The sequence below is a fragment of the Colletotrichum chrysophilum genome, assembly GCF_026319265.1.
Source record: "Colletotrichum chrysophilum strain AFK26 chromosome Unknown scaffold_93, whole genome shotgun sequence".
Classification (NCBI taxonomy): domain Eukaryota; kingdom Fungi; phylum Ascomycota; class Sordariomycetes; order Glomerellales; family Glomerellaceae; genus Colletotrichum; species Colletotrichum chrysophilum.
The window spans coordinates 21,902-38,998 of NW_026517380.1; the positions used below are offsets into that span (position 1 = coordinate 21,902).

Here is a 17,097-nt window from a genome sequence, read left to right on the forward strand (position 1 = left end):
CGAGCCCCTTTACGAAGACATGCGACCTTGCCCACTGGCAAACTCGAGCCCCCCGACCGTTCTCGTATAGCCAAGCCAATGAAGGTTACATTATTAATTAAGGGAGAGTGGAATATCGACTAATCGGGACGGCGGTGGAGATGGATCCACTTCTCTTTCTGTGTTGGTCGTCAAAATCCACCTTCTCCGTTTCTAAACTTCGCGATTCGAGTTTCGCGCCAAAGAGCCGCATTTGTTGGCGCGAACTGTTCAGGAGCGCAGATCTTGCTGCGAGATCGAGTGATCAGCGTGGATTTCGAGATCAGTTCTCTTGGGGCGATATGTCCTGTTCCTCATAAACCTCATAAGCTGCTCCATGTCCCGGTTCGGCCTCCTCGGACTCTTCCCCTCGCCTAATCCTCTTTAGACTCTCTCAAGTTTCGCAGCACGGTGCACCTGAACGGTTGCCATGGACCCGTCAGGGTTGACACGACGGTGGATCTTCGGATGGATCCGCGGCCGGAAGCTCGTTCAAAACGGACAACCTCGACTGGATTGAATCGGTTGCGGCCTCTCGATCTGGAAACTCGCTCGTCCCTTGCCAATAGCACAACCCGTTGTTGACAGGGGAATTTAAGGGAATTACCAGCGATGCGGGACCTCCTCGCTTGATCGCGGCGCAGTCACGGCGACGAGTCGAGCCATTTTGTGCCTGGTCCTCGTGGTCGTCGCCGCGAATATAATCGGCGAGATTCTGCCGTCACTTTTTGCACTTGCTGGTCTCTCTTGCATCTGCAACTGCGGCAGTTGAATTCAAGGTCATCACTCGTTCTGCCTTGTGCTGTTGTCGTTCATTTGATCCCTGCCGGTTACAATCCTCCAATCGTTAAACAACCCCAACTTTCTTTGCCTCTCATATTGTCTCTTTTTATCTTTTCTTGTTGTGGTCATCAAGTTGAGCCATAATATCTTAATCTTTCCAGTCACCCATCATGCGCTACACATCGACTCTCTCTTTGTTGGCCTCTGGGGCTATTCAAGGCGCCCTCGCCTTGGACGCCGCCGGATGGCGCAACCAGAGCATCTACCAGATCATCACTGACCGTTTTGCGACGTCTGATGGTTCGGCCCCCGAATGCGACACCCAGATCGGCAAGTACTGCGGTGGTACCTGGAAGGGCATCACGAGCAAGCTCGACTACATCCAGAACATCGGTGCCACTGCCATCTGGATCTCGCCCATCGTCAAGAACATTGAAGGATTCATTGAGAACGCCGGAGAGGCCTACCACGGCTTCTGGACTGAGGACATCTACTCCCTCAACGACCACTTCGGCACCGAGGCTGACCTTAAGGAGCTCACCGACGCCCTCCACGCCCGCGGCATGTACCTCATGGTTGACATCGCCCCCAACCACGTCGGTCTCAACCAGAACCCTGGCGACTACTCCAAATACATCCCCTTCAACAAGCCCGAGTACTACCACAAGGAGTGCTCCATCAACTGGAACAACCTGAAGTCCGAGCAGATCTGCTGGCTCGAGGGTCTGCCCGACCTGAAGACCGAGGACGCCTACATCCGCAAGGTGTACGCTGAGTGGATCAAGGACTTCGTTACCAAGTACAACATCGACGGTCTTCGCGTTGATACGGTCCTCGAGATCGAGCCCGAGTTCTTCAGCGTGGGTGGCTTCAGAGAGGCTGCCAGCGTTTTCCTCCTTGGTGAGATCAGCCACACCAGCCTGGACACCCTGGCCCCCTACCAGCAGGTCATCGACGGCTTCATGGACTACAGCGCCTACCACCAGCTCGCCGACTCCTTCAAGAAGGTGAACAGCGACCTCGAGGTCGTCTTCACCGGCACCAACGAGATGGCCGCCAAGACCAGCATCGACCCCTCCCTGCTCGGCTCCTTCGCTGAGAACCAGGACCAGCCCCGCTTCCCCTACACCAACAAGGACATGGCCCTGGCCAAGAATTTCTACGCCTTCACCCTGCTCCGCGACGGTATCCCCATCATCTACTACGGCCAGGAGCAGCACTTCTCCGGCAGCACCACCCCCAACAACCGTGAGGCCCTCTGGCTCGCCGGCTACGACATCAACTCCGAGCTCTACGGCTGGCTCCAGCAGGCCAACAAGATCCGCGTGCACGCCGCCAAGGCCAACGCCAACTTCCTGACCACCGAGCGCACCCAGGCTATCTTCTCCTACGGCAGCGACGACCAGAGCCAAGTCATCGCCTTCCGCAAGGGTCAGCTCTTCTCCATGTACACCAGCGGTGGCGTCAACGCCGCCAACAACGCCATGTTTGCCATCGCCCGAAACGCCCACCTCTTCGCCATCGGCTCCGAGGTTATCGACGTTGTGAACTGCGAGTCCTTCACCGTTGCCGACAAGGGCCGCCTCTGGGTGCAGATGCCTGCTGGCGGTCTCCCCCGTGTCTTCCTGCCCAAGGACCAGGCCGAGGGCCTGTGCAACGACGTCAAGGCGCCCCTTTCCAGCGCCACCGTCAAGGTTGCCGTTGACAAGAACTCTGGCTACAACAAGCGCTCGCTGCCTTTCGTCACCAGGACGATGGCTTAAGTGCAAGACGTGGTCATGCCTGTATAGATATGTTCAGATACGAAGCGTTATATGTCTAATGTTTAATTTTAATCAATACTCGTTCATACAAAATATCTGATGTGACACGCCGCACGACCGGCGCCGTTGCTGTTCCGCCGGTCTATTCGGCCAAGTCGCGCGTTCGACTTTGTGCGAGTGTTTGCCTGCTGGCAGGAACGTATGGGGTTTCTGTACTATTTTCCTTAACCGGTAGAGGGTACAGGTTAAAGCGCCTGTAGTGTTTCCAGAATTGTGCCCGCGGTTAGGTTGAATTTTGCCGTAGTCTTTTTGCGGGGGGGCTGCGTCGTAACTACAAACTCAATCTGATGTGACACATTCCGTATTCTGGCCATGATGACTTTAGGTCGTCCAGAATATTCCGCATGAACTTTTGCGTATCGTTCGTCTACCAGCTGATCCACGTGAATGCATAGCCGCTCAAAGCCGCACGTTGTCTCCATGATTCTTTCCCCGAAAAACAGGGAGATCATCCTTCTTCCCTTCTAACTTTTCTTCCGCAGTTTGCTGCCTGGAGGCGAACCTTGTTGACTGCCGTATGACTCTGACGGAGAGATATGTGGAGGGTCACAGCGTAACCTCAACGTCTAACCCAGTGCATAGGGTATAAGAAGGGAGGTTTTGTACCGCCTTGCCAAGCTGGCAAAAGCGGCCCCCCCATCAAACGTCGGATATATGAAGCAAAACAATAGCTGCATCCAATTATCCCTCCTGAATTCGACTCGACCAACTAATTTCAAACCAATTATCGACTTCAACATGAAGAATTTCGCGCTTATCATTGGCTTCCTCACTCTCTTAACGCCAACCCTGAGCCTTGCAATAAACCACGTTCCCCGTTCTCCTCTGCCAGAGCCCGCGCCTGGACTTTTGGACCCCTTCAAAGAGCTCGCCGAAATCTTGGCGGGCACTCTGACCGGAAACAAAGATTACAAACTCAAGGGTTTGTCTTAGGCTGCTTAGTTTCGGTATGTACTGACTAAACCTGGCAAAAGCCGCGGCTCTCTGAGTTCCGTGATTGGAATGCTGACTTTCGGGGCTGTCGCATAGGTCGTAGAGGCTGAGCAAGATCTCAAGAGTAAAGATGTGTGCGATCACTGTTGGTCTGCGATCACCGGCTTGATGGACAAGGTTAGAAAAGTGTAGACAGATGACGGAAGTAAAGCTAAAAATGCCTGCCACCAGTCAAATGGCGTCGCTAGCCCGGAGATTGAAATCAAAGCTCTTTCGGAAGACACATTTCGACCCACTTGATGTGCCTCGCCAGCGCAAAATCGATCAGATCATTCGCAGAGCCGTCAGTTTAGCGCGTCGAATCCCCGCTAGGGATTCGACCGCTAATAGGGTGCTGGGTAAGCGCTGGAGCCTGCTTCTACCTGCGAAGTTTTGTAACACAACAACAACACAAACGGAAAAGATTCCCGAACCAACTCAGCATGCCGCGAGCCAAGATGAAGTGTCAGCCAATTGATTCCAGCCAGAGGATATCTCGCCCCAAGAGCCTGCAGCCTCAAATTGACCATAAGATTGTCCTGTCCCGAATCACGAAGCGCATGGCCTTGAAAACCCTTTCCCCCTTCCTTCAACAATTTTTACAGGTCATTGCAATTCCATAACGCCTTTCCTCAATGGCCATTTTGAAATTACAATTTTGGCTGTTTTGCCTTGCCATTTTGAATCTTGCTGCGGCAAAATCGCAGTCAGCGGACGATGTTCAACGGCTCATCACGGAACATAATGGTGACTCGAAGGCATTATCGACGATTTCCGCAGCATCATGGGTGGACTCTCCCAAAGTGAGAGGAACCGTCGATATTCTGTTGACTTGCGTGGTTACTCTATTCGCTTGCGTCTGGTCGGTGCTTCATCTGAATGTCCCTGTAAAGAGAGGGCGTTATGCGGGCTTTTTCGACAAGCTTAGGTGGACCGTGATGACTATTCTATTTCCCGACACGGTGCTCGTTGTTGCAGCATATCAATGGATTGCAGCTCGATCACTGCGGAAAGGGCTTAAAACACTGCAGTTGAGAAAAAGGATCTCACGCCCCATCTTATGTGTCAGACTGCCGCTCTTTGGTTTCTACTCACCACACGCCGCTGATGAGAGTATTATGGACAGGACGTTCCGCTGAACTTTTGCTTCTTTGTCGAAATGGGTGGCCTTCAAGTGGACTTGGACCGTGAGGGCATTAGTCTCGGTCCATCCTGTATGGCGTCAGGCCCAGAAAGGCTGCCGCTATCTCCTGCCGGGTTTCTAAAGCTAATCGAAATGGAACTGCTGGATCTCGAAACAATGATACAGCGTGCCAATGCCACTGAAAAGAGCAAAGCAAATGTCTTTCAGAAACTCTTGATTGCTACTCAGGTTTTATGGATGTTTATTCAATGCATTGCTCGAAAGTTGGAAGGCCTTCCAATTGTACTTTTGGAGATACATACAATGGTTCATGTGGTGTGCGCATTGGTTGTGTTAGTCTGCTGGAAGTCGGTAAGCTGTCACGATTTAAGTCGCTAGTGATCAATTATTGACCAACAAGCCAGAAACCTCTTGACCTCAATACTCCCGAGATTTTCGGCTCGGAGTCTGACGATGTTGTGGGATTCATAAGTCTTGCAATCCAATCACAAATTTGCCCCCAGCAGAAATTCGTTCTTGGAGATCTACAGGACAGCCAAAGTCACGCCGGCGACAACGATGATACAGACGTAGCTTCGAATACCGCTGGAATCCCACGAGATTTCAACCAGAACGATCTTGAGATACAGAGAGAAACTCCACATTCTCTAGAACTACGGCAAGATGAGACCCTTCCATTTGGTCTCAAACACGAGGATGGCCCGATTTTGTATCTTCGGCCCACCGACATCCGTCGCTTGCGACGGGCAACACAGTTTCTCCGCGATCATGATGGAGCGAACATACAACTTTACAATCAGGCTCTTCCTAGGTCTGACTTCGACTCACTTTTCTCTGCAGGGGGCAACTATGCTTTTACCATTGATCTCCGATACGGCAGCCCTCTCTCGTGGCTGATTGATTCGTGGCTACGTGCTTTAGTGGTTATCGTCGGGCCCGGGTCCTATAGGCACGAAGGGGGTCCGCTACAATACGACTATCGAATCTCGATGTCTACACTGTTTGTCACACTGATATACAGCGGACTACATCTGTCAGCATGGAGCGGCAGGTTCCCCACACAAGTCGAAGAAACCTGCTGGAAAACAGCCAGTATCATACCTGTTGGAAATGCCGTCCTTGCGTCATCATTCATCTATCTTGAAAGTCGGGGTGCGTTCGACTCTATCCCAGACGCCGCCGATTCCATCATCGCAGTTATAATATATGGTTTGTTCGCAGTTGGGACATTGAATGGGATTGCGCGTCTTATTCTGACTGTTGAATCCTTCGCAAGCCTGCGCGATCTCCCAATAGGCGCCTATTCAATGCCTGTCTGGCTGCAGCTGTTCCCTCATCTATGATATCACGTCGCTTGATATAGGATTACTGTAATAAGAGTGCCGCGGAAGTTAGGAAGCATTTCTTGCAAGGTTTCACTTTTCATCACCACAGAAACACACGGTGTTAGCAAAACTGACTGATGGATAATAAATATTAGATCCTAAAGAAAACTCAATCTAGAATATTAACAATATTCTGGGCGGCACGCGTGCATATGCAGACTTCTATTATCGTACATATTAACTGGAAACAAGAAGACGAAGTGCACAAAGCCGACAACCGCCAGCCACCATTTGTACGAAAAAGAATTGTCCTCGGAGAGGCTCGAACTCTCGACCTTTGGATATCTCTATCTTAGATAGAGTCATACTGAATAATATGAGACCAACGCTCTACCGACTGAGCCACGAAGACCGCTTGATACTCACTGCCCACTCGGTAACGTCTCATGAATCGAGGCCGGGACGGTCAACAGGTATAAAACACTCCAAGAGGCAAAAGATTGACCAGCCTGGGGGTCGAACCCAGAATCTCCTGATGTCACGATCGAATCGTAGTCAGACGCCTTGCCATTGGGCCAACCGGCCAGTTGTTACTGGGATGAATCCCGGCGGATGTTGGGGAATCTGGCGGAGAGTGAGATCAAGAATGTGCGGCATGCAGAGTTTTCACGATGGAGGCGGGTGGATGCAGAAAGCGGACCGTCGTTTGCGAGAGAAATGAGATTTTGCGGTTGGCGACGAAAGTGTGGATAGAGGCGTGGCTTCGGCCCCGTCGACGGCGTTCGGGGTGGAGCTGGGATCGGAGAACACGGTGCTAGCGCCGTCGGCGGGGCGTGGCTGAGAGTCCGAAGATGGAGCCGGTTGGAATCGGCCTGGGAAGAGATTAGCGGGACGAATTATGGCGGAAAAGACACTCAGCGGTTAAGCTTGCTGTGACTGGTAGTTGGAAGGTCATTACCTGCCCGGAAGGGCGTTGGGGCAGACATGCGTGAGGGCGAGATGCTAGGAAACAGTTGGTAATCAGTCGAAGTCGTTTGCTGTCGGGCTGTTGAACCATGTTGTTGCCTAGCGTGATACTTTCAAAGGACACCCAGCATGGTCCATGAATCTTCTCGGAAAGATGTTGAAGATCGTTGGCTTGTACTCACACAACGGGACTTTACCCAGCTCCATCCCCGGTGATCTTAGCCGGTGGCCGATGGGTAACCCGGAGCCGAACCCGCACACCCCTTCAGACGAGACAAGTCACTTAAAACCGATCTTCTAAGGATTACAAAGATCGATGGCAATATGGCATTCTGATTGATACACGTGGTCGATAAAAGATGGTGTCAAGTTTCATCTCATCTAGACACCAGTGTGTCTCATCCCATCGCCACCAAGGCATGCTAGTCTAGAACAGACGACGATCCGCCCGAGAATGCAACCTCACTTCGGCCAAAACGGTAGAACTCAAGTCTAAGTTAGCCCGACTTATGAAATCCGTGTGCCAGCCTGGTTGTTCGTCACGGATGTCTCCGTCATTCAGGCTCGCCGGGCGTCGCCGTCGCGGGCCGCCCTTGGCTCGAAACGGAGCCAGTCCTGCAAGCACTTTCACTAACGTCTCGTGATGCGACCCTCACACTCAATCGCGACGGCCTCTGAACGAAAGGCTGCGCAAGTCGAAAAAAGAGGGTGGCTGAGGCGCCGGCCGGGCAGGCAGGCACTCGTCGATCGGCGACTATGTCGTGAGTCCAGACAACCCACCCAGAACTCCCATGTGGCAGCTACTGCTGCAGGGGTTTTATCTGCCCTTCCCGCTAATTAATTGCCCTCCCACCATAACGCTGCAGTCTGGCCCAACGCGGAAGGGATTGAACACCGGCTCCTGTCGGCAGTATGGCAGCTATTTCCTCATTTTGCTGGTTGCCAGCACAGAAATGGAGCAGACATTGTGCGCTGCATGGTGGTGCGCGAATCCAGAACGCGAGTCCGGGGGATGGTTTCCAGGGAAGGAAGGAGATTTTTGATGCATGTTCGGAGAATTCCACTCAGGGAAAGAGATGCGTGCTGCGGGGTAATGCTGACGGAGCACACAATAAGCATATCGCTGCATGCAGGTCCCGGGGTTTTTTGATGTCTGGTGTGTTGAAGGTCCGAAGACTTCGGACAGGATTGCTGTTGATGAGTGCGTGTGGGAAGTCTGATTTTGGGGGCCTTTGACTCTTTGTCTTCTTTGGAAGTGACATCGTGTGGGATGAAGCCGCGTGTTCGGACGGGGCCGCTGTCAATTGAACTCAATCCGGGTGGGTGGACTAAAACTGGTGATACTTCTGCTGTGTCGACTTTGTGTTGGTGTATCATCATTTCTCACTTCTAACGAGTCTGAAATGCACTTAATCGTCCCAAACCAAACTTGATTGTCCCAAGGTTTCGGAGTCGAAAGAACCAAATTCATCTCAGTCACATCATCATCTTGTGGCCGAGGCCTCCCAAAAGCCAAGACTCACTTCTCCTTACTCACAAGCACGCAAGTGAATGCATTTGTTTCGTTTCTTGTACTCAAGCACCATTCTACCATTTCGGCAACCCAGGCCTACGATCATAACAGGCGCGTTATACCCACGATGCTGAAGAAGCTGGAGCCTGTGGTCGTTCAACATGGGATATCAAAAGCGGGGGTTTCATATCAGAAACCCCTGCAGATTCTCTCTAGACGCATGTATCCCCATCAGGAGGCTTGGGCCGAGGCCGAGGTGAAGTTCGACGTTATCGTCCGATAATTATTCCGGCAGCAGAATAAGATGGATGGGTGGTTCACTCATTAAGGTGAAGAGTATGTAAATGGAAACTCCCTATTGGTCTCGCGCCGGAACACTCCCGACGGCAGGACGGCAGGAAGGAAGGGAAAAAAGGTGTGGATGGGGCCGGGATAAAGAGGATGGTGTGGGTGATAATGCATCGCTTTTTCTCCTTCGACATTTTGCCTCCTTCTTCTTTGGGGGGGCGCTGCGATGTGGCAACCATGAGGAGAATGGGTGCGGATAGTTGAGATGATAAATATACGATTCGGAATATGCCATTCTTGTGAACTTATGGTCTGTGCCTCTTTCACTACCGATTCATCGACGACATGGTGATATTGTGACGAGTCGTGCGTACCATGGCTCAGATCCCGGAAGACGCCGTGGGCACGGTCGTTGGGGTCCTTATTTACTCTGTCATATGTCTGTTGGGGAGTTTGATGGTAGTATGGCTTGCTTGGCAGCACGGTGAACGGATAAGCTGTATGTTGCGTTGAACGTGGACTGACTTCCGACACTGACCGATGGATCTAGATGTGAACTGTTTAGCATACTTCACGACGCTGAGCACGGTTTGCTCCATCATACAGCAAACGCGACTCGTTCTGTATTGGGAGGACATCATGACCGCTCGGTTTGATTATGCGGCGACCAACGTTGCCAGCCCTGAGGCTGTGATATCGAATGCTGCGATAGGGGAAGATCTGGTGCTGTATTACATTCGTAAGTCTACACTGGAGTCACGTTGGACTACCACTGACATGACCAAGAATACTACTGTTACAACGTGCTTGCGTTGTTTGACATGTTCTGGTACGAACAATCGTGGGAATGGGAACGATAAATGCCTGATTCTGACCAGAAATTCAATAGGGCGTTCGCATTGGCGCAGTCCGTCTGGGGTCTGAATGAGAAGCCGAAGCTCAAGAGGCCACTTCTGATCATCAACCGAGTCGGCAAGGTGTTTTCACCCTTGTTCCCTCTAGTTACGACAACCTGCCTGCAAGCTCCGTCAATACGGAACAATTTTGGAGGATTCTTGCTGCTCGCCGGACAGCCATGTAGGCTATCTGTTTCTCACGAAAATTGGACGAATACTGACAGCAACAGTGCTATGGAGCATCGGCTTTGGCAGCGTTGCGACATTGGCCATATTGATACGATACATCCAATCTCGACGAAGGCTGCAGAAGCTGAACGTCGGGTATGGCCAGCCGTCATCTTCGAGAGGAACCAGCGGGCACAAGCCCCGAAAGACAAGTATTTACGACAGATGGCTCATGCTGCGATTCATGATTTCGTTTGTGATTCTGGCGTAAGTTGTCTGGCACCTCGCCCGCGATACCACGGAGAGAACTAACGCTAGACAGTATGTTCGAAGTCACCATCATGTTGTTTTCGACGAGCGCGAGAAAGAACATTGCCGTGGACCACGCCCGGCTCACGCCAGACATCTCCGCCAAGCGAGCGCGGCAAGATTTCCTCCTCTTCATGCCCGGAGTCACGGCATCTCTGCTTGTGTTTCTAGTCTTTGGCACCACGAAGCCGTTCATCGAGTACATGCGCAAGTGCCTCTCGAGACTCTTCACGAGACGGCCCAGGAGGAGGACCGCGTCGACGGAGGCACTGCCTTTGCGGTCCATACGCAGCCAAGACACCATGGCGGAAAGCTGCGGCGTGGCCACGCCCGAGATGTCTCACCAAAGGAGCTTCCGGGGGATAGTTGTGGATAGTCCCGGTGGAAGAAGGACATACGAGGTCTGGGTGTACGGGGGTAATCCAAATGCGAGGATCGTGGGAGACCAGAACTGCCCATGCCATTCCGAGAAGGTATGACGCCATGAGACGGGGCCTCAGCCGTGTCTTGCATTGCGTCAGGGGTTTCCAGCTTGTTATTAGACAGACAGACGTCAAAAAAAGTAATCATGACCAGAGAGGCAGATATCCCTGGCCGGTGAGACGAATCTGGTCGGCGAAGGGTGACACGGCACGGAGCTGAGCGAATCACTTCCGTTCGCAGCGAAACATGGCAGCGTTCTGGACCTTTGGATTAGCGTTGCAGAGCGCTGGAGAAGCAGCAAGCTACGGGGAGCTTCCCAGACAGCGGCCGCCAGTCCCCTGACTCTCGCCCAATCAGACGGGCCCAAAGTGACCTGCTACAGGGGGGAGGTACCCACTAGTGACATAAGGCTGCTGCGAACGGCCGAGCGCCTGCACTAACAGGAACCCCTACGGCGCGTCACCACGCTGCGATAAGGCCGATAAGGGATCACACACCTGACGAGCTCCAACCTTATCGCGACATCATCCTCGTCCCCTACACCATCCCATCTACCTATACTACCCGCCCGTCCTCCCGTTCCTCCATCCGCCCTGGGTTTCCCTTTCGCACCCTGCTGGACCTGACCGCCTATTATCGCAGACCTCTTTTCCCTTTTCTTCTAAATATGCATCGATTCAATTCCTGACCATCCCCGTGAAGTCAGCAGAATCCTTTTGGCACCCACCTTTTTCTTCTTTCTTTTCCCCATTCAACATGGCGAACTCGCCGTCGCAGAGCCGGAGCGCAGCCTCGTCCACCTCCGCCGGCCGAGACTCCCTTTCACATTCCAGAGACCGCCGCGATCCCGCCTCCTCCGACTCCGCCTCCAACGCCGCCGACCCCGTCCCGGTTGAGACACTGGTGGAACACCTGCTCGCCGCCAAACGCTCCCTCTCGTCCATGACGGCCGTCCTGCGCGCCAACGAGATCGCCACCGACGCCCGCCAGGCCCACGAGGAGGCCGTCGTCCTGTACGCTGAGAGCCAGTTCCTGAAGCGCGCCATCGCGGAGCAATTGGCGCTGCTGATGAAGGTCCGCCGCGGGCTGAAGAGGACCTACGATGCCGGGAAGCGCGACTTCAAGAATCTCGTCAAGACGATGGATGCGACGAATGAGAAGCTGCAGGATACCATGGCGATGCTCAAGAACACGACCGTCGAGTCTGTGTTTAGGCCGCCCGGGGAGGAGCGGCGGAATCTGATGGATTTCGTGGACGAGAAGAGCGTCCACGTCATGGTCGAGGCTCTGAAGCAGAGCCTCGGCGAGCTGCAGGTGCGTCGTCCATCCGTTTGCATCCATGCACACGACTGACTTTTGATGTACAGGCTATCCAAACCTCATTTGACGGTGACCTGCTTCGATTCGACGACGACCTACGAGCCCTGAAAAAGACGATAACGACGACACCCTTACCCCGATCGCTGTCGAACTCCTCCCATCACGATCCGATCCCCGAGCTGCTGGTGTCGCTCGTCGAACACTCGCACTGCATGGCTCAGCTCCTCACATCCCTCACAAAACACTTTGACCTCTGCGTCACTGCGGTGCGGACGACCGAAGGCGGCGCGGCTCTCGCACGCCGCAGGGCGGCAGAGGTGACGCAGTCCCAGGGCGGCGACGGCGTCTCGATATCGGGCGTCATCGCCGACCAGGAGTCGCACATGCCGGACCTCGAGCCCATCACGACGCAGGACCGCGCCGACATGCTGGACATCGTCGTTAGCGACGCGGCCGAGGTCGACAGCGTGATCCAGGAGATCAACGAGCGGCTGCACGCGATGGAGGAGGACTTTGCGGCGCTGACGGCGCAGACGGGGCAGACCAAGGCCGCGTTCCTCGGCACGCTGGACGCCTTCACGGCGCTCGAGGAGATTGGCGGCCGCGTGGCGAGCTACATCGCCAGCGAGGCCGAGTTCCTGCAGCGCTGGGAAGACGAGCGGTTCACCATCTACGGCAAGCTCGGGGAGATGGACGACCTGAGAGACTTTTACGAGAAGTACGCCGGCGCGTACGACAATCTGATCCTGGAGGTCGAGCGGCGGCGGCTGGTGGAGGACAAGATCCAGAACATCTGGCGCAAGGCCAAGGACAGCGTCGACAAGCTCGTCGAGAACGACAGGCGCGAGCGCGAGGGCTTCCGCCAGGATATCGGGGAGTTCATCCCGACAGACCTCTGGCCCGGTATGGACGCCGGGATGAAGAGGATGGAGCTCGTGGCCGTGGTGGACGACGGGTCCGCGGAGGAGGATGCGGGCGGCGGCGGCGGCGGCGGGTCACGGAGCACGCCGGCGCTGGACCGCAGCGTTGTGGATGCGGCGCGGGACAGGCTGGAGCGAAGCCAGCAGCGGTAGTAGCGTTGTAATGTGTAGCGCTTTGTTCCGTTATGTGTTTTTTTGTGTTAGGATTATTCTGGATGGGTCGTTCTCCTCTCTTTTCTGCTTTCATTTTACTGGCGTTCATAGATAGGATGATTGGCCTTCAGCTAGGCTCAGGAATGGAATTGGGTTGGGAAATCGGCACGGCGGCGATCTGTTTTTTTACGGGCTTTTATTTCCTACCTGGCTGGCAATGTCGTTTTTCTTCGTTCACCGCTTTGTATGAGTTTGTCGTAGTAGTGGTATTCTTAGCCCTTGTAGGATCGACAATTTCACGTCTCTGGTTGTCTAAGAATGGCACGAGGCCTTTTTCCCGCGACCGCCCCTGCCGTCTATATCTCTTGCGTAGGATTGAGGGACACCACGGTCACAGTTGGGGGCGCAACCGACCCGGGTTCGAGACATCCGAATAGTGACAAAATGTAGCAATCCAATGACAGAAACGATGGCAGCAATACTGATTATGGTGACGACGATACTGGCGACGACAACGGGAAATGCATAAGGAAATGCAGTCGCCGGAGCAAAGTATAAACAATCGGTCATTGGTCACCATATTATTATCATTAGTTCCAACGCATGCGCGATTGTCGCGCGCGATGCCACAGTGACAGACGATGCGCTGCGACAAGCCTCAACCTGCGACGGTTGACAAATGGGGGCCATCAGCAGACAAAAGCCCCGACGCAGGCCAACAACAAGTTTTAGGCTCGAGGGGACGATTCTGTTATTCGCCGCATGTCCCTGCAAGAAAACCTGCAAATCATGGCTTGCTGGTGGAGGAAACAGGATGTGGGCGAGGGATGGTGCATGGCCTGGGCCGATTTTGCGTGCTTGGCTGGGCTGCGGGCGACCGGGGTTGCGATGCCGATATCCGAGGGAAATGTCTCGGCCGGGCGGTGGTGTTTCGTTTGGCATGCAACAGCAGACGCTGCACATTGTGCACCTTGTTAGACGTCATGTGTCCGTAGGAGTAGATGCACAAAGCAGCTCGAGGCAGCCGAGTGTCACGGCCGGTAAGGTGCGCAAATGTCTAGCGGTTCATCTCATCTCATCCCATCGATCGACGTCTGTCCGAGATTGGACCTCGTTAGACCCTTCAATAGACCGTAACCATCTGCAAACAGCAGGTTATGTAAGCCAAGATTCGATGATTGCTGGTGCCGCCAAGACTGGGATCTTCCCAGACAAGTCTTGACACGTGACTCTCGGCAATTCGACGCGTAACCTGTATGAGCAGGCGGGGCGCCCTTTCCACCCCCCCTGGTGCGCTTTCCTCAAGTTCAGCTTGCATCGACACAGCTAGCAGACGCAGCAGCCAACCCCGTGCCCGCAATCTGCTTCAGTCTTTGGGCCTTTTTCTGCCCGTGCACGGCGAGTGGTAACGTCATTGGACAGCTTGAATTCGGCAAGGCCGCAGGGGCCACGGGGGGGCCCTGGGAGGTGAAGCTTAAGCCTAAAAAGTAGCGGAAGGTACAAGGGGGGACGGGTGGGCAGCCGGCCGGCGCCAAAACAGCTCCGTCATTGAATCTAAATCATTCCACGCGCCAAACACCTGAGACTGTTATTTCCTCTGCGACCAATTTCTTTTCTCTGCTAGCTGTTTACTTACCTCCCATTGCTTCCATCGTCGTCTTCGTCTCGCCATATTCCCCATCGCATACCCCGATATACAACAGCGAAGACAGTAACGACAGGCGGCCCCATCGCCAACCGTCCACCGGTGACCAATGTCGCAACCGTACGGCGAGTCAGCTGGCTACTACGGTGGCCAGCAGCAGCAGCAGCAGCCCTACGATCCCAAATACGCGCAGCAGTACAACAACGGATACCAGAACAACGGCTACCAACAACCGCACCCGCCGCCGCAGCAGCAGTTCGCATACGACGGGGGCAATGGGTATAATGGCAGCAATGGCTACGGATACAATGCGCCGCCGCAGGGCTACGACCCGGAGAAGTACACCTTCGAGGAGGCCTTCAAGGTTGAGAAGCCCAGGTGGAATGATCTTTGGGCCGCTATTTTGGTAAGCTGCGATGTTGTCATCTTCGGTGTTTATTTCATCGTCCTTCGCTTTCGCCCTTTGCCTTCGTCCTCTATCGTCACTCACTGACCGACCGTCTGTAGTTCTGGCTCGTTTTCCTCGGGTTTGCGGCAGTCTCAGGCCTCACCATCTCTGGCTACAGCCAGACCAAGTCCCTGAATGGCGGCGGCATCTATGACGGCGGCAACACTTTCGGCCTCTCCACTAACACGATCGTCCTCTTCGCCTTCTGCCTCGCCGTCGCCGTCGTCCTGAGCTACGGCTACGTATGGCTTGCCCGCCTTTTCCCCAAAGCCTTCATCTGGGTCACGGGCATTCTCAACATCGTCTTCGCCTTCGTCACTGCCATCTACATGCTCTCCAGGAAGTACTACTCCGGCGGTATCGTCTTCCTCATCTTCGGCGTGTTCTTGGTCATCGCCTTCATCAGCTGGATCCCGCGCATCCCCTTCTCGGCGCTGATGCTCAAGACCTCGATCCAGGTCTCCAAGAAGTACGGCCACGTCTACCTCGTGTCGTTCCTGGGAGGCATGCTCGGTGCCGCGTTTGCTGCGTGGTACTCTGTGACGTTGGTTGCGACATACTCCAAGTACCAACCGTCGGCGAACAACCCGCAGTGTAGGAACGGCCAATGCAGCCAAGGAAAAGTGATTGGTATCCTCGTCTTCATCACGTTCGCCATGTACTGGATCTCTGAAGTCCTCAAGAACGTCATCCACGTCACCATCTCGGGTGTCTACGGCTCCTGGTACTTTTGCGTCAACAACTTCCCCAAGGGCGCCACCCGTGGAGCTCTTAAGCGCTCTCTGACCTACAGCTTCGGCTCCATCAGCTTCGGCAGCTTGATCGTCGCCATTATCAACTTCTTGCGCCACCTTTGCTCTGTCGCGAGGTCTCAGGCAGCTGGAGACGGCAACATCGTAGGATACATCCTGTTCTGCATCCTGGGGTGCCTGATCTCTATCCTGGATTGGGCCGTCTCGTTCCTGAACAGATACGCCTTCTCGCACGTTGCCTTGTACGGTAAGGCGTATATCCCCGCTGCGAAGGATACGTGGAAGATGATCAAGGACCGTGGCATTGACGCACTGGTCAATGTGAGTTGTTGCCCCCTGTTGTAAATCAGCGAAGCTCTCGTACTAACAGGTTCAGGAATGCCTCATCGGCCCGGTTCTCTCCTTCGGCGCCGTCTTCATCGGCTATGCATGCGCTTTCCTCGCGTACCTCTACATGGTCTTCACACACCCAGCCTACAACTCGACAGGTGCCTACACTCCTGTGGTGGTTGCCTTCGCTTTCCTCATCGGCATGCAAATTGCCAACGTCTTCACGACTCCCATCTCAAGCGGTATCGACACGATCTTTGTTGCGGCAGCCTGGGATCCTCAGGTCATGATGAGAGATCACCCGCAGTTGTACGATGAGATGGTCAGGGTCTACCCAGAGGTCCAGCAGGCTATTCACGCCTGATTGACTGCGAAGATGGATATAATGCAGCTTTCCAGCTGGTTAGATCGAATCATTGAAGCTGCAGACTGAATGGGACTGGGCTTGTTTAAGGCGAAGGCCGGGGCGTACGGGGATACCCAACATTGACTTCAGTTTGCTAAATTTGTAATAATGAGTACTGGTACTAATCAAACTCTTTCAAACCCGTCCGTGGGATTGCTTTCTCGCACAAAACATGTGTGGAAATGGCTGTATAGAACCTCGAGGCAAGTTGAAGCTGCCGCACCTTCGCCTCCCGTCAACTCCAAATTTACCTTTCTTGATCTGCTTAGTAGTACCGTCTAAACCATAGTGCGTTCTACCGACAGCTCGCCAATCGCACTGCCCTCTCCATTTAGTTCACGAAGTATCTTACCGAAAGACCTTCCTCGTCTGTGGCAGAGTCTCTGTGCTGCAGTATTGGTTTCTTCCGTCCCCGACGGTTGCCTCAACCCGTCCATGATCTTGCCAATGCCATTGGGCTAAGCCCCGTAGTCAGCATCCATGATTTACCAACTT

General features: G+C 54.0%; 3 protein-coding genes and 2 non-coding genes across 5 annotated transcripts; 3 read left to right on the forward strand and 2 right to left on the reverse strand.

Moving 5' to 3' along the window:
* Positions 1-971: 971 nt before the first annotated feature.
* On the forward strand, positions 972-2,564 carry COL26b_009542 (uncharacterized protein; the record flags this gene model as incomplete). Its single annotated transcript, XM_053182270.1, has 1 exon — positions 972-2,564. One exon carries the CDS (start codon positions 972-974, stop codon positions 2,562-2,564), a length of 1,593 nt encoding a protein of 530 aa, XP_053033753.1.
* A 3,808-nt stretch (positions 2,565-6,372) lies between these two features.
* On the reverse strand, positions 6,373-6,477 carry COL26b_009543. Its single transcript has one exon. It is a non-coding gene; the product is annotated as a tRNA-Met (tRNA).
* Positions 6,478-6,566: 89 nt separating this feature from the next.
* Positions 6,567-6,650, reverse strand: COL26b_009544. The gene has a single exon. It is a non-coding gene; the product is annotated as a tRNA-Arg (tRNA).
* Positions 6,651-10,219: 3,569 nt separating this feature from the next.
* On the forward strand, positions 10,220-13,021 carry COL26b_009545 (uncharacterized protein; the record flags this gene model as incomplete). The annotated part of the gene is made up of 3 exons (XM_053182271.1): positions 10,220-10,678; positions 11,406-11,942; positions 11,996-13,021. 3 exons carry the CDS (start codon positions 10,220-10,222, stop codon positions 13,019-13,021), a joined length of 2,022 nt encoding a protein of 673 aa, XP_053033754.1.
* Positions 13,022-14,775: 1,754 nt separating this feature from the next.
* Positions 14,776-16,560, forward strand: PNS1 (the record flags this gene model as incomplete). Its single annotated transcript, XM_053182272.1, has 3 exons — positions 14,776-15,072; positions 15,174-16,187; positions 16,243-16,560. 3 exons carry the CDS (start codon positions 14,776-14,778, stop codon positions 16,558-16,560), a joined length of 1,629 nt encoding a protein of 542 aa, XP_053033755.1.
* Between the last annotated feature and the right edge of the window lie 537 nt (positions 16,561-17,097).